General features: G+C 42.8%; 1 protein-coding gene across 2 annotated transcripts in view; it reads left to right on the top strand.

Moving 5' to 3' along the window:
- The first annotated feature begins 4,442 nt into the window (after window positions 1-4,442).
- Window positions 4,443-24,102, top strand: part of NSMAF (neutral sphingomyelinase activation associated factor) — a 665,048-nt gene continuing 645,388 nt past the window's right edge. The window contains exon 1 of one of the 2 annotated variants that reach the window (XM_069220229.1): window positions 4,443-5,017. In XM_069220229.1, the coding sequence (XP_069076330.1) occupies window positions 4,971-5,017 (47 nt within the window). In that variant the 5' untranslated portion in view covers window positions 4,443-4,970. Of the gene's footprint in view, window positions 5,060-24,102 lie in introns of both variants that reach the window. The other variant, XM_069220228.1, reaches the window with a different exon arrangement.

The following is a 24,102-nucleotide window of genomic DNA, read 5'->3' as shown; positions in this document are numbered from 1 at the left end:
GGGCCAAGTTGTTGAAAGAGGTGGATTTGGGCAGGATTGTAGGGCCTTTTTTAGAGTGGCCATTGTCAAATTTGACCATTTCTCCTTCAGGTGTGGTCCCTAAAAAGCAGGTGGGTGAGTTTCGGTTGATCCACCACTTGTCCTGGCCTGCGGGGGCTTCAGTAAATGATTTTATTGCAGCAGAAGATTCGATGGTGCATTATGCTTTGGTGGATGAAGCTATTGCGTTGGTACGGAAGTGTGGAAGAGGGGCAGAGATGGCTAAATCAGATGTGGAGTCAGCGTTTAGGTTGTTGCCGGTGCACCCGGACGATTTTTCATTATTGGGCATGCAATTTGAAGGGGCCATATATGTTGATAGGATGTTGCCTATGGGGTGTTCAGTTTCCTGTTGTTTGTTTGAGATGTTTAACTCATTTTTAGAATGGTGTTTTGTATTTCAAGGTGGTTATGGTTTGGTGACTCATTATTTAGATGATTTTTTCTTTGTGGGGACAGCCAGGTCGGGCGATTGTGGCAGAGCTCTGAAGGATTTTGAGCATCTGATGTCTCTTCTTGGTGTACCTTTGGCGAGAGACAAAACCGAAGGGCCTGCAACGTGTCTCAGTTTTTTGGGTATAGAATTGGACTCTGACAGAATGGAAGTGAGGTTGCCTAGGAACAAGGGACAACAATTGGTTTCCTTGTTGGAAGAAGCGGTTAAAAAAACAAAGTTGGAGTTGCGTCAGGCACAATCGTTGCTTGGTCATTTGAATTTTGCCTGTAAGGTGGTCAGGGTTGGCAGGGCATTTTGCTGCATGCTTGGTTTCGCGATGCGAGGTGCCGTTTTGCCACATCACCACATTCGCCTTCGGGCAGGCGTTAAGGAAGACTTGAGGATGTGGATCGAATTTATGAAGGATTTTAATGGGGTGACTATGCTGGTTGATGATGAGGATTGGTTTTGGCAGATTCAGATTTTTTCGGATGCGTCCGGTGCTCATGGATTTTGTTTGTTTTGGGATGGTCATTGGGCATCAGAGGCCTGGCCTGTGAGTTGGAAACGGGCAAAGTTTAGCATTGCATTTTTGGAATTTTTAACTTTGGTGGTTGCTTTGGCCATTTGGGGCAGGTTCTTGGCCAATAGGAATGTAGTTTTCAACGTGGACAATCAGACGGTGGTACATTTGGTTAATTCTCAGAGGGCAAAGGATGAAAAGGTACTTAAGTTGTTGAGGATTTTCTTGCTGAATTGTTTGAAGTTCAACATTTTGTTCAAGCTCGTCATGTGCCTGGTGTTAATAATGACATCGCTGATGCGTTATCTCGATTTCAGTGGCAGAGATTCCGTGGTTTGGCGCCGGGAGCGGATGTTCTGAAGACGGCAATTCCGGGGGAGTTATGGGCTGTAGGAGATTGAGGATGTTGGAGCTAGTTCAACAGTCTATAGCTCCGTCAACGAGGAGGACTTATTTTCAGGCGTGGTTGGAGTTTCTGGATTCAGGTGCAGTAAGACGACCGGGTGGGTGCGATGTGCTATATATGAGACAGGATGATGCTGTTGGTTTCGTTATGCAGCAGATTGAGGCTGGTTTGGCGGCGGTTACCATATCGGGTAAGTTATCGGGAGTGTCTTTTTATGGTAAGTATTTTTTGGGCTATGATCCTGTGGAAGGGGAGTTATGTAGGAGGATTTTAGCTGGTTGGGCTAGGTCGGGTGGTGTGAGGTGCGATCGTAGGCGCCCTATCACGCTTAATCTTCTGAAGGCTTTATTGGGGGTTTTGGGTGACCTATGTTTTTCAGATTGGGAGGTATGTTTATTTTCACTCTGCATGTCATGGATGTTTCATGGGGCTTTTCGTATTTCGGAGCTTTTGGGGGTGAAGGGGAAGGATGGACTCATTCAAGAGAATGTTCAGGTTGGTTCTGGGGGCGTCTGCATATGGTTACCATTTTCAAAAGGGGACCAGTTGGGGAGGGGTAAGGAAGTGTTTTTGAAGGCGGTACATTCTAGTGATAGCCCAGTGCGTTGTTGGTTCTCTTTTACAGCACTGTGGTCACGTTTCAAGGTTTGTATTTGTTCATCAAGATGGGACGCAGCTATTAGCATCACAGTTCTTAGCGGTACTGAGGATGGCGGTCAGGAGATTGGGTTTGGAGCCTAGTAGCTACGGTACACATTCTTTTAGAATTGGGGCTGCTACGGAAGCAAGGCGACAAGGTAAATCAGATCAGTCAATTAAGCAATTGGGAAGGTGGAGGTCGGGCTGTTTTCAGAAGTATGTGCGTTCTTTTAAGCGGTAAGGTTATTTTGGGGGTTTTTCTGCTTCTGGCTATTTTTTCTGTCTATGCTCTTAACTGGCTTTACTATCTTTTAATTCTCTGCTATTTACTATTCTGTTTTCTTTTCAATTTTGTGGGCTGTATGATGTGGATGTGCTACTTAACATATTTTTTCTTGTAGGTTGTGTCGGGGTCCTGACAAGGTGTGCGCCGTGTGGATTGTGGGACACTCCTTTGTTCGCTGGGCAGAGAAGCAAGCAGCATCACGACATTTTGGGAGGCAACGGGGGCTCGATGGTTCGAGGATAAAAATTAGTTGGGCAGGGAAGAGTGGGATGAGATGGGGTGAGTTACTCTATGTGTTGGCTAAGAGGATAGCCCCAGATTTATTGGTTTTACATTTGGGTGAAAATGATTTGGTAGCCCTGTCAGGTATTGGGTTGCTCAAGGTCATGAAGCTGGATTTATGAAGGATTAAGGAACGTTGGTCAGGTACACATATTGTTTGGACGAGTTTGGTGCCGAGAAGGGTATGGAGGGGTGCTAATTCATTTAAGGGCATAGAGAAGCAGTGTCGGAAGATTAACAGGGAAATGAGGAGTTTTTGTAAATCTCAAGGTTTTTTGGTTTTGTCTCATGAAAATATTGGGGTGTCTGATTGATTTGTTTCGGCAGGATGGTGTACATCTGTCGTTTTTGGGTAATGAGCATTATTTGTTGGAGCTTAGGCTGCTGATTGCTGAGTTATTGGGTGAACGTTTATGGGATAGATAGATAGGTTTGGGTGGGGCAGGAAAACACCTTTCGGGTTTTCCTGTGTGGCCTTTCGGGGGGAAGGGGTAGATCAGAAAGAAGAGAGGGCAGGGAATTTGCACAGATAAGGGTAACTGGAGAAGGTGACTGTACGACAGATGGGTTAATGGGTTGGTCGGGTCAAGGTGGGGATGGGACAAGGGGTAGTGTGGTGGGGTCAGTTTAGAGGGAGGGGGAGGGGTTAGGTGATGATTTTGTATTAGTGAGGTTTGGGTAGTTTTGTGAGGCTATAATGCCAAGGTTGTAATTTGCCAGACCTGTTCTATTAAAGCGGCCTTTTACCCCTTAAGTGAGTGTTGAGGTCATTTCACTTTTCAGCCCAATGTATGCCATATTCCTCTTGCATATGTCAATCATTTAAAGAAATGTCCCATTCTAATAAATGAATATTGAACTTGTTTCAGTGATTGCTTTATTCTTTACAGTGAGGGCCAACAATGATTTTAGTATGATTGATATATATTTCAGTATATTTCTTATTAAGTTCAGTGTGAATGTTATTCATATTAAGCATATTCACTCTGCTAGGTTTCATATTTGTTTTGGTTCAATTCAGATTCACTCTGCCAGGTATCATAATTAATTTTCCACATAGTACATTCATTCTGGTGTGTGTCATATTCATTTTGCAGCAAGCTATGCATTTCAGGAGCTGTTCCTACATAGGAAGCTGTATTTTTGACGTAACTGGCTTCCCATAGGGGTCTTTTTAAAGACAAGTTTGATGATTTCTTGCTGGTCAGCTTTATTGAGTGGTTTGTGGTGGGGGACATAGTTTGCACCTTAGGATAGGTAGCAGGAAAGCATAAGGATCACAAAGTAGGTAGGTAGAGTTGGGCAGACCTTGGTAAAGGGAGTACAGTAAAGCAATGGCTGGAGCAGGGGACCGTGCATAGTGACTGAAATGATAGGGGTAAGGTGAGAAATGTTTGGATGGTTTGATCATGTTGAGGGGGTATGATTAAGGGTGGCTGGCAGCTAGTTGGAAATTGTCTCACTGAGGTGGGGATGCTGTCATTATGTATTAAAGTTTTGACTATCCCCAAAAATCGGCATTTTGTTTTTTAATATGGGTTGGTTATTTTGTCTCGTCTTCGCGTGATGGGAGACTTTGGAGGCCGCAGGTGGGGAGTTGATAATGTTCTTTTCGTTCTAATTTGAAAACCTAATAAAAATGTATTCAAACCAAAAATCACTATCCAGTGACAAAAAAATAAAGCTTATTTAGTCGGTGTGTTTCCTGCATAAAAATGAAAGATTTACAATCGCGTTAAATCTACTGGCATCAAACGAGAAGCTGAAGACTTCACAAGTGTTCCAGCCCTTTAATAGACTTTTACATTTTCAGTCTGTGGATCACTGATGTGTGATAATGAACAGAACCTTTATTTATAAGGCGCTTGCTACCGAGGACTAAGCGTGCACATAATAGTTCTTGCCGTCACGTACCGGCCATACATGCAAGAAACGTTACTGGTTATGATTACTCTAACAATAGAAAGCAATGACGGATTTTCACATGGGAACATTTGCCCAACATAAAATGCAAAAAAAAAAACTTAACAGCAGCCTCCTTCTTCCGGAGAGGACAAGAGAGGTCAAGGCACAGACGGCTGCAAACTTTATGACAAGGAAACACGCGAGTCACTTTGCATTCCCTCCGCCGAGCCTGCTCTGCCCACTACAACAACACACACAGCCCTTCTCCTGTGATAGGAAATGTGAGCAGCCAGCAACATTCACCCGGGCCGAGCCTCTTACACCAGCCGAGGTTTCTGCAGCCGGAGCTTGGCTGTTGCGGCGTCTCCAGATCACGTTGCCTGGCCGGCTTCATCAAAAGAGGCGGCGCTCCGCGTGACTCCTGGCGGACACGGCTGTCTCACCCCGCACCCCGATGGCGTTCCTGCAGCGGAGCCGGGAGCAGCGCTACGCCAAGGAGAGGTGCGTGACTCCGTTAAAGTGGGGGAACGTGGATGTGCGGAGGTGATTGGTTATTCACCTATTGTTGCATACGGAGCCCGGGCCGGGTCGAGGGCCTTGCGCGTAGGAAGGCGGCACTCTTCTTCCGGGCTCCTTGTTTACATCGTGCTTGCTTGCGTGCCTCAGCGCGGCTGCTGACAGCTGGTATTGTGCAGTGTAGATCTGCGCGCATATGGTCCCGTACCCGCCGTTTCCGCTGCTTTGCCCGGTTTGTTGGGGCTGCAACTAGCGCCTCCTTTCTCCTTGACCTCCCTGGGGCGCTAACGTTTCCCTGGGGCGCTAACGTTTACGCACTCTCGGGTGTCGGTGCTAAAGACACGGGATGAAACAGTGCAAGTCGGCGTTTAAATAAATGTTCTTGGGAAGCGGTATGCTTTAGAACATGGGTACTCACAAACATTTGCAAAGGGGGCAAAATCTTTGGTCTGCGATGTGAGCAAGGGCCGCATTAACGCCAGCAGTGAGGGGCTTTGGGGGTGGAGGGCTGGGGGGGGGGGGGGCGTTCAGTTTGTCGGTATGGAGGGTGTAGCAAAGCATAAACATTTAGTGGCTGAACTGCACAATGTGTGACAAGAAAACCTAGGATTAATCCCAGCTTCCCCACTTAACCAAATTGTGTGATTCTAGTCAATTTTTTTTATTTCTATAGCCCTCCTTTTTCTTCATTTTCACATGTAAGAGGTCCTTAAAATACACGACTTCAGGATGTGCACCATACAAAACGTCCTGTGTTTGGTTTAATATAGCCTTAGAACCCACCGTAGTGGGCTCTACTGGCTATTAAAGGCCCGCTCCCGTGTTAAATGCCCAAGCCGAAGGCGGTAGGTAGAGCCCGCTTCGGCGGGTTCTAAGGCTATTAGAACATTCTGCCACACAGGGCAGATGTTCTTTTTAAAAAAAAAAACTGCTCACAGGGGTGTGGAATTTATTAAAATATCTACTTGTCCAGGGGACAGGTTGCTTCTCAAATCTACTTGTCCTGTAAAGCTACTTGTCCCTTTGGTGCCATGTAGTGTGGCGACAAATTATGGCAGCAATCTCATTATGTAAGAGCTCTGATAATAGCCTCTCTGATTATGCTAGGGCTACTACCTTAGTAGGGCTTGAATACTTGCAGTTTCAATCCCTACTGTAGCAATTTCCTTATTTTGCCACCTTTCTGCAGATCTGCATACTGGGGCTGGAGGAAGCAGTAAGCAATAGTTCCAGGGCTGGAATGCCTATGAGTGCATGTTTTAAAGATTTTCACCAGCTTCTCTTTAATATTTTCCCATAATAAGAAAGGTTGGACATTTACTCCTGACAATGGCAGAATTAGAACTTCTTCCAGGGTTGGGAAGAAAGTGGCTGGAGGGAAAATGAACTTGCAAATGCTCAATAGATTTTCACATGAGGAAATCTACACATTGTATTTACCCATGCTAAAATACAGTTCACAAATATTTTATAGGGGTACGACATATACCATGGGTGCACTTTTGTGACTTTCTTTAAGAATTTGGGGCCACATGTCGGTAGGTTCAGATTTGCGACCTGCAAATTGCGAGTCAGAGCGACTAGCAATTTGCGAGTCGCAAATCCAAATGTAGGATGGTGTCCCTGACACCATCTGTGATTCGCAAGGGCTTCGCAAATGCCCACCTCATGAATAATCATGAGGTGGGTCGCAATTTGCGACCCCCCCCTTGCGAATGGCGGCCCTTACAGGGATGGTCCCCTTCAGCACAGCACCTGGCCTGAGTGAGTCTGGAGAGGGGGCTCCTCCATGTTCTTCCTTCAGCACAGCACCTGGCCTGAGTGAGTCTGGAGAGGGGGCTCCTCCATGTTCTTTGCAAAAGAACATGGAGGAGCCCCCTCTCCAGACTCACTCAGGCCAGGTGCTGTGCTGAAGGGGCCCCCTGGAGGGCAGCTGCGGGGCCTTTGTTATGCCACTGGTGGCAACATGTGCTTTTAGAGTTCAAAAACTTTTTTTTTTTTTTGCCAGTGTTTGTTACAGTGTTGAGGGCCTGATAGCTCCCACAAAAATAAAGTGTTACAAAAGCCATGTCAAAACAAGACACGCATTGATGAAACTAAAAGACTTATAAAATTATGTCAGATCAGTTGGCTTTGTCAGTGTTTGTTTATTTTCATGCTTCCCATAATCGTGTTGAAAATGGTTACACTGATTTTCCATTAGAAATATTTTTGGGAAATACTAGCATGCACCAACACATTTTACTAAATGACACTTCATTTGCATCTAATCAGAGAGCATTCTGGGAGCATTATACTTAGCCTCATAGCCTAAACTTTTCAAACATGTGTATACACGTTTTGTTCTTTTTATACTGGAACCAACGTCAGTAGTGAAGTGTGACCTTAAAACATTTATTTACAGCACTCACCCTAATAATGAAGGCTTTCAAATAATGAACCATAAATACAAGTTCAAACAGCATTATCTTTTGGAAACACATTACCTCAACTGCAGAGAGTTCCACTCTCTGTAAACAGGCAGCCCAAAGGGTTTGTGCTGCAGGGGGTTGGGCCTACTTGTCCCAGGGACAAAGTAAACATAAAAACTTGTTGCCCTTGACCCCAAACAAGATGTCCCGGGCATTGGCGGAGCGCGGGCTTTTACCGGCCAGTAAAAGCCCGCAGCACTCCATTGTTTTCAATGGAGCTGCCAACGTTCGAATGTTCTAATAAACTATAATGGTGTTCATGTATAATAAGAACCCAGGCCACCCAAAGAGTGCACGTAACAACTGGCTTGTGTCTTAGTTCACTGGTCTCATTGTTGGGGTGAATGCTCCTAAATCCGTTTTTGAAACTATCACTTTAAAAAAGAAATACTTCTGAATGCACATATATAATTCGATATACTAAGGTGAAACGGTTCTGCTTGTAAATAAAAGGACCCATTTTGAATTTTTAAGTGATTTTTGCTGCAAGATTTCTTTAAAATGAAGGTGTTCCTTTCTTTTACTTTGTTAACCTTTAAATAAATGATTGCCTGTTTATGTAAAATCTTTGTATGCTAGTGCTGAGTTGGGTAAATAGCAGCACATTGCTGCTATTGACCAGGGGCCGCATGTAAAGGTCAGGAGGGCCGCACGCGGCCCCCGGGCCGTACGTTGAGTATCCGTGCTGTAGACCTTTAAATCTTAGTTGTACAATAGCCTTATGGCACGAGCGTGACTTATGGCATTCCACAGGTGGGTTTAGGGACAGTAGACCGGCTGCATCTGACTGCCTTACTTGGGTGATTCCCGATCGAAAAACTACACCTTGGATAATTGACACATATTGTACTCTGTCTCTGAGTGGTTGTTACCTGCTGTCTTCTTTATTGCGACATGCTACATTGTGCAATGTCTGTTTTTGTTGCGTAATAAAAATATTTATTAAAAAAATTGTGACTTATGGCAGTCGTGGGTTTTTAAATAGAAAGGGCTTGCATGATGGTAGTGTTAGTTTCTTGCTTCTTGTGATAACCATAGTCTTACAGCTCCTAGCTGGTAGCTGAATATCGGGCATGGCTGAAAGATATTTACCTGGCAAAGGTATAGTTGACATCTAGGTTACCTCTATTTTTTTTCAGAGTATCAAATAGTTTCTGCTTGCGTTTCACCAAAACAGCGCTCCAATCCAATGCTGTGACCCACACCTCTACCTACATCCAAAGAAGCCTAAACAACATGGGCAAAGTTGTGGGTTTATTCAAATTTTGCTGAAAGAGGGTTCATTTGATCAGATGCATTCCATAATTTCCTGAATTCTGAACAGATGCAGTCCTACTGACCTAGCATGCAATACCATTTACCCTCTACCCTGTGCAAAAAACGGGAAGTCTGACAGCCAGGATTATTCCTGTGGACCCTGCCAATGATTGCAGAGCCAAAGTTTGACTTGGGACATCAACTTATGTATGTATTTTTTGTGTTACTCAAGTGCTAAACATGCCCTGTTGCGGACTCTTCAGGATGGATTTATATTGCTGCACACTATGGGCCAGATGTACAAAAAAAGCAATTTGCGACTTGCAAATTGCGAGTCCCTGCAACTCGCAATTTGCAAGTCGCAAATTGCTATGCAGTACGGTGTCTGAGACACCGACTGCAACTCGCAATGGGGTCGCAATGACCCACCTCATGAATATTCATGAGGTGGGTCGCAAATTGCGGCCCCATTGCGAGTATAGGCACTCGCTAACATGGAGGCCTGCTGACGTCAGCAGGCCTTCATGTTAGCGACCTGCCTTTTAAATAAAGCATTTTTTTTTTTTTTTAAGTGCAGCCCGTTTTCCTCACAGGAAAACGAGCTGCATTTCAAAAAAATCCGAAACCTTTAGTTTCGGATTTTTCAGGGCAGGGAGTGGTCCCTTGGACCACTCCCTGCCCTGAAAAAATAATATGGGGTCCAGTCACAAAGGGGAAGGGGTCCCATGGGGACCCCTTCCCGTTTGCGCGTGGGTTACCATCCACTTCAAGTGGATGGTAACTGCGACTCCATTTGCGACCGCGTACGCGGTCGCAAATGGAGTTGCATACCACTCCGACTCGCAAATAGGAAGGGAACACCCCTTCGTATTTGCGAGTCGCAAATGCATATTGCGAGTCGGTAACGACTCGCAATATGCATTTGTGAATTGCAAACCCACGTTTGCGAGTCGCAAACGGCGATTTTCGCCGTTTGCGAGTCGCAAAAGGGTTGCTACATCTGGCCCAAGGTTCTTTGTGTGGGGTATTGGTATATCTTTATTGGCAAAGTTCTACATTTCCATTTCACTGCTGGGGAAAACAAATAACTGAGGTTTGTGGAAGACCATTACAGTGAGGGGAGAAGTATGCAGTTTTAGACCAGTTCTTGTTCATGGCACAGGCAGGAAAAGTTTGGCCAATAAAGTATTATGAGTTCACTGCATAATAGAGGACCCTTATTACAGTATTTGAAGGCAGAGTTCTTAGAGTCACTGTCACAGCTACTTTTCTCTGTTACAGACTCTAGTAGAATGAACCAAATTTAGCTCTTTCTAAGGCCGTGATACGCCCGTCCTTACTAGAACTAACCCCTCATTATTGTCAATTACCTGCCTTTTATGACACTGTAGCCCTTACCCTCCCGTGCCTCTTCTGCTTCCATCGTCCTCTCCAGCAACATAGATGCCTACTGTTGGCTATCCTTTATGCACTACAGATGAGTGTGGTTTTTTGCTTTTTTTTTTAATTTAAACACCTGCTTGTCCAAGGGATAAAATGTGTCAGAAATTTACTTATCCCATTTGGTGCAATACAAATTGTGGCATTGTTCTCATTATATCAGAGGTCCAATGGTCATCTCTGTGATTATGCCAGGGCAATATTAGGTTGTTGGTTTGGATTCTATCAAGGCTGAGTATGTCTCCTTTTGGAATCTGAACACACCAGGGCTCTATTTATGTCAGATTTTAGAAAGTTCACAGACTGTGTGTGTGCAGAGGCTTGATTTCTGAGTTTGCCCTGTTTAAGGCTAGTTTTCTGATCACAGAATGACTCTGCATGAGGCAATCTGATTTTAGCACAGTTAAGATTATACCATTGCTCTAACTTTAACACTGATCTTTCTTTTTGTTGCGAGGAAGTGCCGCGTGAATTGCTGTTAGATCTGCCAGCCTTGGGTGGTCTTCCTCCAAACGTTTTGCCTGTTTGCCTCACATTTTTGCTAATTTTATTTTGTTGGCCTTAGGACTCTGAGCACTTTACCACTGCTGACTGCTGCTCTCCTAAACATGGTTTGATTAGTACATCCACAAAATGCATATTTAATTTACTTGTAAGTCCATAGTGAAGTGCTCTACATGTGCCCAGGGCATGTAAATGAAGAGCAACTAGTGGGAATTCAGCACTGCTTGTGTCGCCCACTTGAGTAGCCCTTAAACATGTCTCACTCTTCCATTGTAGAGCCTATATGTGCAGTTACACTGCCATGTCGACTTGCCAATGAAAACCTCTTTCCAAACCTTAAACTCCCCTTTTGTTACATATAAATCACCCCTGAGGTAGGACCTAGGTAGCCCATAGGGCAGGGTGCTGTGTAATTAAAAGGCAGGACATAAACTTTTAAGTTTTACATGTCCTGGTAGTGACAAATTCCCAAAATGTGTTTTTCGCTATTATGAGGCCTACCTTTCTAGTAACATTAGAGTTCCTTATTACATTTATTAAGCCACAATTCTTAATTGAGAAGAAGTAGATATTTAATGTTTAGTACCTAAGGAATTGTAATAAGAAATCCTCTTTGATGGTAGCATTAGATGTGTTGTTACAATTTTGAAAATGCCACTTTTAGAAAGTTGGATTTTTTCTTCTTTTTGCCCTGTGTGCCTGCAGCCTGTCTCCAGTACACATCTGGGCTGGGTGGCAGCTGGACTCTGTGCATTCCCTCGTGACTGATGGGCCATCCTGGGCAGGATGGGAGGGAGGAGCTGACACACCTGAATAGGCAGTGTCCTGCTTCAACATTAAGGGCTGTACATCCCCCTGTAGTGAGTCTGAAGCCAGGGTTGGAAAGGAGGACCTCTGGGCACTTCAAAGTCCTTTCTTTGAAGTCACCCCCACTTCAAAAGCACAACTGGGTATAAGTACTGGACCTCTGATCCTACCAACTCAGTTCGCTTCCAGACCTGTGGATACTCTGCCAGGAAGAAGGACTACTGTGCTGCTACAAGGACTGCTACTCTGCTGAACTGCTACTCTGGAAGAACTTTTCTTCTGCTGTGCAGACCTACTGCCCTCCTAATATGTAGAAGAAGAACTGGACCTGCAACTTCATCATGACCCCAGAGTGACTCCAAGATCTTGCTGGCTTGCCTCCTGTTCTTCTGAAATCTGAGAGACACAAAAGACTTTCAACTCATCACCCACAGCTCCTGCCTTCAACCAACTCCAGACATCAAGTTTTTGAGCTCTTTGCGGCCGTGAACGGCACATTCGCTCTGGAACTGTGCTGCTCGACTGAAGAATCGGTGCGAGCCGCTGCATGTTCATCTCTGTGCAGAGCAAGCATTGCCGGTCGTGACTGCAAGGCTCTAGTGCGCCTGGCCGCAACGCTCTTCTTGTGAACTTCTTCCCCACCAATGGGGCCCTTAGCTCATTTCTTGAGAAGGTAAAACTTCAGTAGAAGTTGTCTTGGGCTATATCGGACCCGTTTTCCATCGCGGTTAACCTGAACTTTTGGATTTAACTTGGTCTACCATGACCAGATAGCTTAAGTTGGCGGTTTATGCTTTTAAGCACTACATTTAAGTTTATTGTAAAAAAATAAATAAAAACAAACATCTTGACTTCTGCTTATTGAATGTTTTTGTCGTTTTGGTCTTGTTTTGTTCATAAAATTAAGCTATATTTTTCTAACCTGGTGTGGAGTCTTTTTGAGGTGTGTTCACTGTGTTACTGTTTGAAGTGTTGCACAAATACTTCAAACACTGCTTTTTAAGTTAAACCTGCCTGCTTCTTGCCAAACTACCAGAGAGTGAGCATAGGTTTATTGTATGGTGTATATCTGATTTACCCTTACTAGGATTGTGGTTCCTGCTTGGGCATGGTGCAGGGTGCTTACCACGAAGGCTTATCATGGAAATCTAGATTGGAGTTACTTAAAAACTGGAGTTATTATACGTGTTACAGATGGACATTGTGACTGAATTTACTCAGTCGAAATTTAGGAAGCGGATGTATTGTGTAGATTGCAGCATTCCTTACTATTTCAAATCATCATTGCCCTGAGGAAGTTCACTTGTGGTGAACGAAACACGTTGGCTGCTTTTCGTTGTAAGAAGAAAATAAAGGCTCCTGTTGAAAGAGACCTTCTTGGATGATTCAACTTTTTCAAAATTGTTGTTGGTGCTCCTTCAATTGTATTATATGGTGCTTACCTCTGTCAACCAGAAACCCAGTTAACAATTGCCGTGGCATATATACTTTTACACATTCAATCCATTTTACAAAATGTTACTGTAAATAGACACGGATTCAACTCGTGGTCCAGTCCCTGGTAGCCACCAGAAGATCAAGCATTCTGAATTTTACCTAATTGTGTGTTTCATCTCACTCTTGTTCAGTTCCCTTCTTTGCTGTAAAGGAGTGCTAATTGCTAGCGAAATGTCAGTGACGATATTTATGTTAGGTAAATTCTACAAAGCCGTGTTGGAGTGAAAATGTTGCAGCATGTCTGCGTCTCTAAGTTTGACTTGAACGTGCAAAAATGTGTAGAGAGACTTTGGGTCAGCCCTCTTCAGCCTTTGGTCTATTGAACTGTCATTCCCTTTTTGCTTTCTTCCGTAACTGTATACAGCATAGGGCAATGGTCCAGCCCCTTTTTGGAGCAATAGATCACTTGCATTGTGAATGGTGGCTGTTTTAACTTGGTCACATGTTCGTATTCCCCTAAAAATTAAGTGCACATCACTGCTGAGCTTAAACGTCACTTTGCAAGCACTTTTTTCTTTATATTCTTTATCATTTGTGTCACCCATTTCTGTGTAAGTTATGTCTTATCATATCAGTATTTGGAAACCAGTAATGCCTTCTTTGCACCAGCAAGAATCCAATTTTCCCGTGACCTGCTTTAAACCTAAAAAAAACGGTTTCTTTATATCATCTCAGTACAACTCTGTGGTAGGAAGCAAAAAAGCTTTAATTAAATTTAATAATTGACGTTCGTTTAAGATTTGTATTGCAAGCACATTCCTCCCACCTTTAAGCGATCGCTCACATTAATTTTTTTTTTTTTCTTCTTTTGAATTTTGTTTGCATTAAAAATTGGAAAAAAAACCCTGCATCAGTTTGCCAAGGCCACACTCCTGTGGGCTTTACTAATGTTTGTTTTGAATATTGGCATGCAGGAAACATGTTCTGTTAGATGATGCCTTAGAGAAATTGTATTAAATCTATCCCTTACAAATTGTACAGTAGTTTTGCAACAATGTCTGTAACCTTTGACCATTTTTCTTAAATAAAATCTTTTCGTTTGAAACCAAGCAAGTTACTTAATAACAACATAACAAAACTGCCTGCAGCCTTCCTTTGTTTTGTTACCTTTTTCAGTGCATTGTTTTATTTTATAATAAAATCACAAATGATGCTTCTTTCTGTATATATTTACAAATAATAAAGAGCATTCTGTGAGTATTATAAATATACACAAAATAGTTACATTTATTTAGTAAATATGTGTACATGTTTTAATATTGGGACAACTGTCAGCAATTGCAAGCTCAGCTTATATATCGCAGTATTTCTTCAGAATGCTCACCTTAAGTAAGGGCTGTGTATTAGTGAACCGTTTGTACCATTTTGAATATCTTAAGCATATGGCTGCATATTCTTCCTTTGCAACAGACAGTACCAGGGGTGTGGACTTCCTATAGCCTGACACTGGGGCATATTGTTTGGGGTGAAAGACAACAAGTTTTCATATTTAATTTGTCCTTGGGACAAGTAGGCCTAACCCCCAGCAGCACAAACCCTTGATCCGCCAGTTTACCATACCACATAATGGATCAGGGAATGGCATTGTCTGCAGTAAAGATAACATTTGTGTCCATATGGTAATGCTGTTCAGACTTGTATCTTTTGTTCATTAATGCAAAGCCTTTATTATTCGGATAAGAGCGTAATATAAAATATTTGTGAACTGCATTTTAGCTCAAGCAAATATTTATATCTAGAATTGCTCATGCAAAAATCTGTTGCGCATTTACAAGTTCACTTTCCCTACAATTAAGTTTTTCCCCAACAGTCAGAAATACATTTTCAAGCTCTCTTAGGAAAAAAACAAGAGAAGAGCTGGTAAAAAAAAAAAAAAAATGCAGGTTCGTAGGTTTGCACAGACTCAAAAGGGCATTCTAAACTGGAAACTATTGTGCTTTCTGTTAACTACAGCCTTGGTATGTACATCTGTGTAAAGGTAGCAAAATGAGGGATTTGCTTCTATTCAAACCCTACTATAGTCTGAGCCTTGGCATAAACAGAGAGCCCTTATGTAATGAGGTTGCTGCCATAATTTGCAGCTGCAATACTTGGCACGAAAGGGACAAGTGGATTTTGCTACAGGACATGTAGATTTATGAAGCAACCTGTCCCATGGACAAGTAAATATTTTATTAAATTTCACACCCCTGCAGTTCTCTTTCCAGTAACCTTGCTGTAGCCCTCTTAACTGGCATCGAAAGGGCTTGTGCTGCAGGGGGGCAAGCTTACTTTTCAGGGGGCAAAATGAACATTAAAACATCTTGTCCTTGAATGCAAACAATATGTCCTGGACGTTAAGCAATAGGAATTATGCACCCCTTTTATCAGCCTGTGTGGTACAAGCCTTTTGAGGACATTTATTCAATTCCCAAAAGTCCATTCTTGTTTCCTTTCCCCCGATTGCTCCTTTCATCTTCCTTTCACAGCGTTTTCAGACAGTTCTAGGCCTACAGTAAGCATTTTTACAAACAACCAATATTAAAGCTTAACCTAATTTTTTCGTAGTTCTGCAAGTTGCTTACATGTCACAGTGCAGTTCTTAGGTCTGGCTGCGCTACCACCATATCTGTTGTGTTCAATAAACAGAGAGAGAGCTTTTGATCAGCCCCTTGAAACCATTGTCTTACTTGCCTCAGCTCTGCTGCCATTGGCTTGAGACGTTGTTAAACTCAGCTTGGCTCAGAGCAGAGGACTATTTTAGTCTTGGGGTCATGCTATTGGTAGTTGGAAAGTATCCTTCTTCTACCCGTTCCTCCACTGGAATGCCTGAAGGATAATTTTGCATTTTACATGTACAGTGAATAAATAAACCTTGCCACACTTATTTATCACGCAAATGCAGTTTAGACATTTTCCTAATTTTTAGGTGCTTTTGTTAGCATTTGAGTGTGAGCCTTACCTTACAATTGTCGCCCCGCTGACGTTTCCGTTTCAGGTGGGAATAGCTGACATCCGGATGGCCGAATTCTTGAAAGAGTCACTGCAAAGGTACTGTCCTGCAATAGTTAGTGAATGCATTATGAGGTTAGACTATATGATCTCCAGCATAGCTACTTTATTTCAATATGCCTGGCAGCTCCTTTGCATCCTGATGCCGGGCTATTGCTGCTGGGCGTACTGGATTCAGCATGCCTGAGAGCTTTCTCATCTTGTCACTGATTCACTGTTAACAAAGATTGGCAAAGACACTGCTTCTGGCTTAAAATTCAAAATGCACACTTGACATTTTAGTGTTGCCAAAGCTTGTTTAACTTGCAATGTATTCATTTAAAAAAAAAAAAAACATAACGTGGAGGTTTTAGCTAGCTGTCACTCCGGCAGGCTGTGAGGCTACTTAGTTTTGCTAAACATCTAGATGGATTGGAATGTGGTAGTAGGACACATGAAGAAACGTGAACGGTAAGCTAGTTTATCACTGTCTTAGCTTCATGTGTTTGAGAGTCGGTGTAAGTCCTAAACAAACTGAATAATTTACTTTGGAGGAAGACTTGTTGTATAGGCACCCTGTATGGGAGTTATTTAAATACATGAATACATCAGTCTCTTACGTACTCTTAGTGTTAAAGTTTTTATTTTTTTAATTTTTTTACAATGGGAATTTTCTATTTATTTTTACTACCTCCTGTTATTAAAGATGGTGGTGTTTATTCTGAATAATAACAGTTTCATCTTAAAAGGGGAATATCAATGGCACAAATTTGGGGTGGTTATGGGGTCTTGTACTGCACTGACATTCCCCAGCATTGTAATAGGATTTATGGAAAGGATAGTGCAGTCCAGTGAAAATTAGATATTGTAGTTATGTGGTTGAGATATATCAATGACCTTCTCATTCGGGAAGGAGGCATAAGTGACTTTCATGATTATAGCATAGCTCTAAGTGAGACTTAGTATAATTGTAATCTTTCCTGCTCATATAGCTATGAGAGAAAAATATTTGTGTATTTGATTAGATTTGTCTTGGTTAAAGAGTTACCTACAAATGTATTTTGCAAACCTTCCTCCACCAGTGCGATCCTACATGCTCAAAGTTGTCTACCCTCTACCCCATGGGGAGAAATGATGACTATGCACCATAACTATTCTAATATTAAAGATTTTTAAGGCTAACAAATTGAAACCATGCTTTAGTTAAGAAGATTGTATCTAGGTCAAAATCGGAGGCAGAACGTTGTAAATGTAAAGATTTTCTGGTCCCCTGAAGCAAGAATCTACATCCAAATTTAGATGTAATTCAAAACTAATCTTGGATAGTAATGAGTGTTATGTAAAAAATGAGATATACTGAAATCTGGTTCAGCTCTAAAGGATTGTATCTCAGACTCCCCTTGAGTATCTACAACAAGGTTCAATCTTTTGGGAAAATGGTTACCCAGAGTCCTTATATGAGAAGGAAGAAGATACCGACTTGCTCAGATCAGAAAGGATTTTTTTAAATCTTTTCCAGATGTGTGGTCTATTGTCGACACAAATTTAAACAGATATGTAATACCCACTGCAACAGGGTTTGCCTTTCATCCCAGCCGCAATCCTTTCTAGGCATCCACGCATGTAGCCAGTAACTCTTGCGCTCATGGGGCAGTGACGCTTTGAATCGGCTTGTGTTTTCCTTGGATCAAACAGTTCAGATGTGCCTTGCTATTCCCAATGAAAGCCGCTTGTTTTATTTTGATTAACTAACAAGGCAACCATATTGTGGTTTCCTAGCTAGGCGAGGGTGAATGTAACGTTTTACAAACTTTAGCAACCACTGTTCCAGCGCATTGATTCAGAGCCATTTCTGTTAGGAGCTGTGGTCCTTTATTTAGTTTAGGCCCAGATCACTGTACTGGGGGGGAATGTTTGACAATGTTCAGCATTCCGTCCATCACTTGTTGTTTTTGCTTTGTCGCCCTAAGTGGGAAGGGTATGCCCAGACGTGGGTCCCGTGCTTCCCATGCCACTGGATTCAAGCTAGCCTGGCTGATGAGGGGTGAAACCCCGAAACCGGTCCCAGGATGCTTGTTTCCAGTCCAGGGAAGACCTGGCCTAGCAGTTCGGGCTGGACTGTTCCCATGGGGAACAGGGTCAAGACTGATTTGCATATGGCTGGGTCCAAACTGGAATGGCATGGGCAGCAAAAAAACGATGGATTTAGGCCCAGATCACTGTACTGGGGGTGAATGTTTGACAATGTTCAGCATTCCGTCCATCACTTGTTGTTTTTGTCCTTTTATTTAATTGCCAGACATCGGAAATTGCCCATTTGCAGCGAACTCCAAGATAATTTATGCGCAGTCATTGTAAACTGATACTAAAGCATGGCCACCCCCTGCCGCATTACAGGGATGTAGCCCTGTTTCTTCATGCGCTGCGTGCTACCTACAAGGCATTGGAATGTTTCTCTGTAGAACATATTTAGATCGAAAGAGTAGATAAATAATAAATTCAAATTAAAGGCGCCTCCTCTATCGCAGAATCTGCACGACTGGTGAATTATTATGTATTTTTAGTTATCTTTCTTATGTTGCTTCCACCATCCACACCTGTCTGCGCTGTGCTTGCATCTGCCATGGCCCAGGCGATAACCATCTGCCAGTACACCAAGATCACAGAGAGTGTCATGGGTGCTAAAGCTGATATCGCGACCATTTTGCTTTCTCCTTTGGTATCACAGAGGTTGGAAGTCATGAAGATTTGTTGATTTGTGTGGTGGGGGTATTTAACCCTTTCCTGTGCGTTAGTCTTTCTGCACAATATATTTCTCTAGGCGCGACGTGTTACAGATAATGACAACAAAATGGAGATGGGGTCGGAAAAACACTGGTTGCGTTCTCAAAGGTTTCAAGCTCTAAAAAAATAGGGTTTATTATTTTGTTATCAGTAATGCTAAACATGCCGCAGTCTAGCCACTGCAGTGCCATGTTGTTTTCCACTCAAGCCTCCCATTTCCTTCTAAAATTTACTCGCCCTCAACTCTCAATTCCTAATGTTATTTCAGGTGTGTTTTTGTATAAAAAGCATTATTTAAAAAAATAGTGTTCAGTGGTTTCTGTTTAAAACTCCGCATAGAAAATCGTTTGAGCAGGCTCTTGCGATTAAAGTTTTATTTCCCAAAAAGACACAATTAACATAAAAAATAAATGAAGCCTTTAGACCCAGGTAAAACAATATCGCCAGGCTGCCCCATGGTTGTTAGCCAGCAGCACTGTGCATGCTCGGACTTGTAGGTTCATCATTGGAATTGAAAATATGGGCCTCCAAGACCCAGAATCCAAAGTTCTATTTTGGTTCAAAAGGCTGTGCTGGCTAGAGGTGTGGTGCATTAAGGAGGGCCACTTAGCAACTATGCAGATATGTTAAATGTGCAAAGATTTGGGAACACGGCCATTTTGCATCAGAGAGAGGGGCAATGTTGTTTTCTCTGGGTTAGTCTAATGGGTCTACTGGGTTAGTGATAATAAAAAGAGAGTGAAATATACATATTTAATGAGCTAAAGAATACATGCTGTTCAAGACACCACGCACCTAGGGTCGGACTGGCCTACGGAGCAACCTGTCAGTGCTTGAAGGACTGGTCTGACAGGTCAGTGTGAGGGCTGGATGTTTGTTGGATGTTTGTGGGCCTGTTTTATGGTCTGGCGAGCTGGTTTGCACTGTTGATATCCCTTATACTAACAGAAACATTGTCTGCAGCATCCTTTACAAGTTCAAAACTGCCCTGAATTGCAAATAGATCCCACTTTTTTAGCTATCTGATTCACTAATGGGGGCGCTTTTATTTAGATTGCACGGATCTGTTTTCTATCACTGTCCAAATCTGCGTCTTCCTAATGCATTTTGGGAGTAGTCTTGCTGTACATCCTACTGTGTTAGGGAGTGGTTTATGGCAGGGATCTGCTATTGGTATGGCCTTGCAAGATCTCAGAGTTTGGGAACCCTCACGCTCTGATCTCGAGGATTCCACCCCAGACCAAATGGAACAATGTGAATTACCAACTCAGACTTCAAACAATTACTTGTGTAAGGAAAGCCCAGGATTGCTATCTCCTGTTAAGAGACACCATGTCATGTGTCCATACTTTATAGCCAGATGCATTTTTCAAGCTGGACTTTGTAGCCTATAATTTCACTGTTAAAAACAAAACTACAAATTCCAGAATTTAATGTGACTCCCAGTTGGCATCCAAATAAGTGAGCTCCATTCTGCAGTGAATGGACAATAGGTGACTTTCACAGCTGCTCCGTATTCAGTGAATACGCCAGATGGTGACAGGATTCTATCAATTACATCCAGGTTAAAGGTCATAATAGTTGACGATTGGATTCCATCTTCTTATCGCACGCTGTATATTTCATTACCTTTGAATATTCAGTTAATTGATTCATGCCATATGTCGATGTACTGGAATTATTTTCCATACATTTCTCCCAGTTGTTTCATGTTTGTCTTGGGGCGTTTTTGTAACGCCTTGGACACGACCCTGTTCCATGGCTAATTGCACTTTTGCCGATACTTTTGACCTCGAGCAAACTTCTTTTTCCTTTTGAGTGTCTCGTTCACGCTCATGGCGTGTCCCTTTGAATGGGCTCACGTATGTGAAACTGTTTTACTTCTCATTTTCAATTTATGTGGCAAGAGAAGTTTGGTTAGGATTTTACAACGCTAATAGCTCTAACTCGAGCAAATGCAGACCCATTGCATTGCAAATGCTTATTTCTTTGGTATACTTCCTAGTCTGCAGTCTGATTGTGTCCTGCCAGTGGGTGTACCAAGAACCACTAGTGCCATAGATTGTGTGCTTGTCTGCAAGATAAACAAGGGTGCTGATATTGATGGCTTTATGAAGGATTCAACTAGTTTTGAATATGGTGTGTACCAACAAGAAGAGCCAAAGCAGTTCCATCACGATCGGTTGTGATGTGATCATATATCTTCAGGGCCTTGATAAGACTTGCTTCAGCATGTGGGATGCCCTTCGGGTGTGCCAGTGTGGAGTCTGGAAGGCCATGGAGTAGGGTGATACCAATATCCAGGCGTGAGAGTACGAGGTTTGAACAGCAGTTCCGAAGTTGCTTCCTGTAAGAAATCATTTCACTTTGTTTAGAAGAGAGACCTGGCATAAGGCTATCTTTGCCTTCTGGCAATATGTTCTTTGAGAGTGAGATGGTTGTCCAAAGTGAATCCAAGAAACTGGACTTTCTGTGGAAGTTGGAGATTAAAGCCGCCAAGGTTCATGTCATTGAGTCAGGTTTGTAATGTTTTTGTTTCTGAAACCAAATCTGACCTGTGCTGATCTTTGGTCCCTAGTACTGTCTAATGATACATGCTCTGATACGAGGAAAGATTGAAAGGAAAGACTGGTGTGTGGAACGTTTTAGGAGAAAGTGTGTTTAACTTTGGCCGATTATGCTCCAGTTGGCTAGCATCTGACCTCATATGTGTCCACACAGATTTAGCCCTGATGAAGCTAAATCTGCTGGAAACATGTATGGAACAATAAAGCTTAGCAGAACTATGGAGAGCACTCTTCCATGAATACTGTTATCAGCTTTATCAGACTGGAGGTGCCAGTGTCTGCAGTGTTGAGAGCCTGTGTTCATTGCACATGCTTGCAGTTGCACCTGCTCTATGCTTGTAGCAATGAGTTACACAGATGTGCAGCATGCTCTGTACATTTTGAAAAATGATAGTGCATGTAAAAATGTAGAGCAGAATGTTCATAGGGTTGAATTGCTATCCACTCTCCAAAAAAAAATGGAGTCCATGTAAAATGCATACATCTTTTATTGAAATTTTGCTAAAAGAGGTATTGTTTGAGCAGATGCATTCCATAAATTCCTGAATTCTGTAGGTAAGCACCCCATCAGTAAAGCAGATGCATATCTACTGATCTAGCATGCAATGCCATTTACCCTCTCCAAAACAACAGAGAGCCTGATAGCCATCTGATTGAGAATAGTTTTGATAAGGGCAAAAAGTGAGAAGGTGAAGCATTAAGAGCACCTGCATCAAAAGCCCACCCTGGTGTGAAAGGATCACCAGATTTAAGAACCTAATTCAAGTTACTTGAAGGCAACGATGACCTATGGAATAGTGATCATCTGTGAAGAAGTACTTGGCCATCAGAACACTTTCCTACAATGCTTGAGTAGTTAGTCAGAATTATGAGATTATAGATCTTGACACATAGCTCTTTTCCATAGGAAGTCAACCATAATATTTTAGTCATGAGTCTCTAACTTTGCTTTAAAAATATTCTTTCTTCTGTCATGTGGATAGAACAGCCTTTACCATGCATTTTGTGTGTGTGTGTGTGTGTGTGTGTGTGTGTGTGTGTGTGTATATATATATATATATATATATATATATGTGTGTGTGTGTGTGTGTGTGTATATATATATATATATAAATACACGTTTAGGGGTGCATTTTAGGGTTTATGGGTGGTAAAAATGTAGTTTAAATAAAAACAAAATGTACACACAGACACGCATGCGGGGTTTTACTTACCTTTATGTATACTTACAATGTGTGGTAAAGCCATCTGCGTGGTAAAGGCATACTTGCACCCGGATTCAAGGGAATCATTTGTGGAGTACTCTAAGGATCCTTGCTCAGCCCCACCCACTTCAACACCTCTGGCCAGCATCTCCAAAACTGACAGGCTCAACATCATATCCTATGCCGACGATGCACAACTCATCCTCTCCCTCTCCACAGACACCAAGACTAGCTTCCACAACTGCATGATAGATGTTGCCACCTGGATGAAGGACAACTGCCTGAAGTTCCTCACGGACAAGACAGAGGTACAGATCTTCGACAAAAGCTCCTCTAAGACACATCCTTGTGGCCATCAGAACTACTTCTAACCCCGTGACCATACTAAAAATGTAGGCATAATTCTGGACAACCAGCTAACCATGATGAGTACTGCCTTTATCACCCTCTGCATGCTTTGTAAGATATTGAAATGACTACCCCAAAGCTTAAGACTCACTACCACCCAGGCCCTCCTCTCCAGCTGACTGGACTATGGCAATAGTCTGTAAGCAGGGGTCGCAGCCTTCTCCAACGACTACAGACCACATGGACCGTCGCAGCCAGACTTATCCTGGATCTCCTTAGACAAACTCACATTACCACCTACCTCAGGGATCTCCACTTGTTACCTGTACACAAGTGATGCCAGTTCAAGCTCCTGACCCTGACAATCTTGTGTCGGGGGATTATAGTGAGCATGGAGTAAGTTATACTTATCTATATGGGGAGATGACTTAATTTTGGATTGCCTGTATGAGAATGATTCCCAAAATGCAGGGTGTAGAGAGCCTACCAGACAGGGATGTAGGTTGTAGGAATGTTTCTGAGGTCCTTTGAAGTGAAACAGACTTGTGGGAAAGAAGAGGGAGACAGATTCCTCTTTGGACTGTGGGGACAGTCCCTTCCCCCTTCCTTGCTCATTCTACCCTCCAGACTCCTTTGTCTAATAACCTAATGGGAAGGACTATCCTTTTGTGCTTTTGTTTGGGTTTCTCTGACAGAGAGCTCTCAGTTCCACCCCCTCACTCCCCCTAAATATTGAGTGACAAACGCTTTAGCCTGGCCAGGTTATTACACCGATGAAAGGAACTGCCTGAAACAGGCTCAGAGCTACACTTCTGGAAATAATATGTGCTTTCGTAGATGTAGAATAAATATTGAGTAGAGACCCAGGCCAGTGTACCAGATTTTTCATGTATCATTGACAGAACGCTCTCTGGGTAGATGTGGAATTACTTGGAGACCAAAGCCAGGATCTTTGAATGCGGGCTTCATTGCCTGGGAGGGCAACCTAAGAATGACCTGTGCAAAGCACAGTCAACTTTCAGAAGAAAGGGCTCCTAATCCTGCTGGAGAAACTTCATCTTGATTGATGTAATAGGCTAAACTCTTGCAGGAAGTGTGATCTGCTGGAGGACACTGTACAGAAAAGGAGAGCACGGCTGTGCAGGAATGACAAAAGAACAGAGATCAACCTAGTCAGTGGGTCAGAAGGCTGCTGGAATTAAGTATTACAAGCACAAATG

This window comes from Pleurodeles waltl, chromosome 2_2, assembly GCF_031143425.1.
Source record: "Pleurodeles waltl isolate 20211129_DDA chromosome 2_2, aPleWal1.hap1.20221129, whole genome shotgun sequence".
Taxonomy (NCBI): domain Eukaryota; kingdom Metazoa; phylum Chordata; class Amphibia; order Caudata; family Salamandridae; genus Pleurodeles; species Pleurodeles waltl.
The sequence above is the reverse complement of the archived record's forward strand: the minus strand, read 5'-3'. Positions and strand labels throughout refer to the sequence as shown.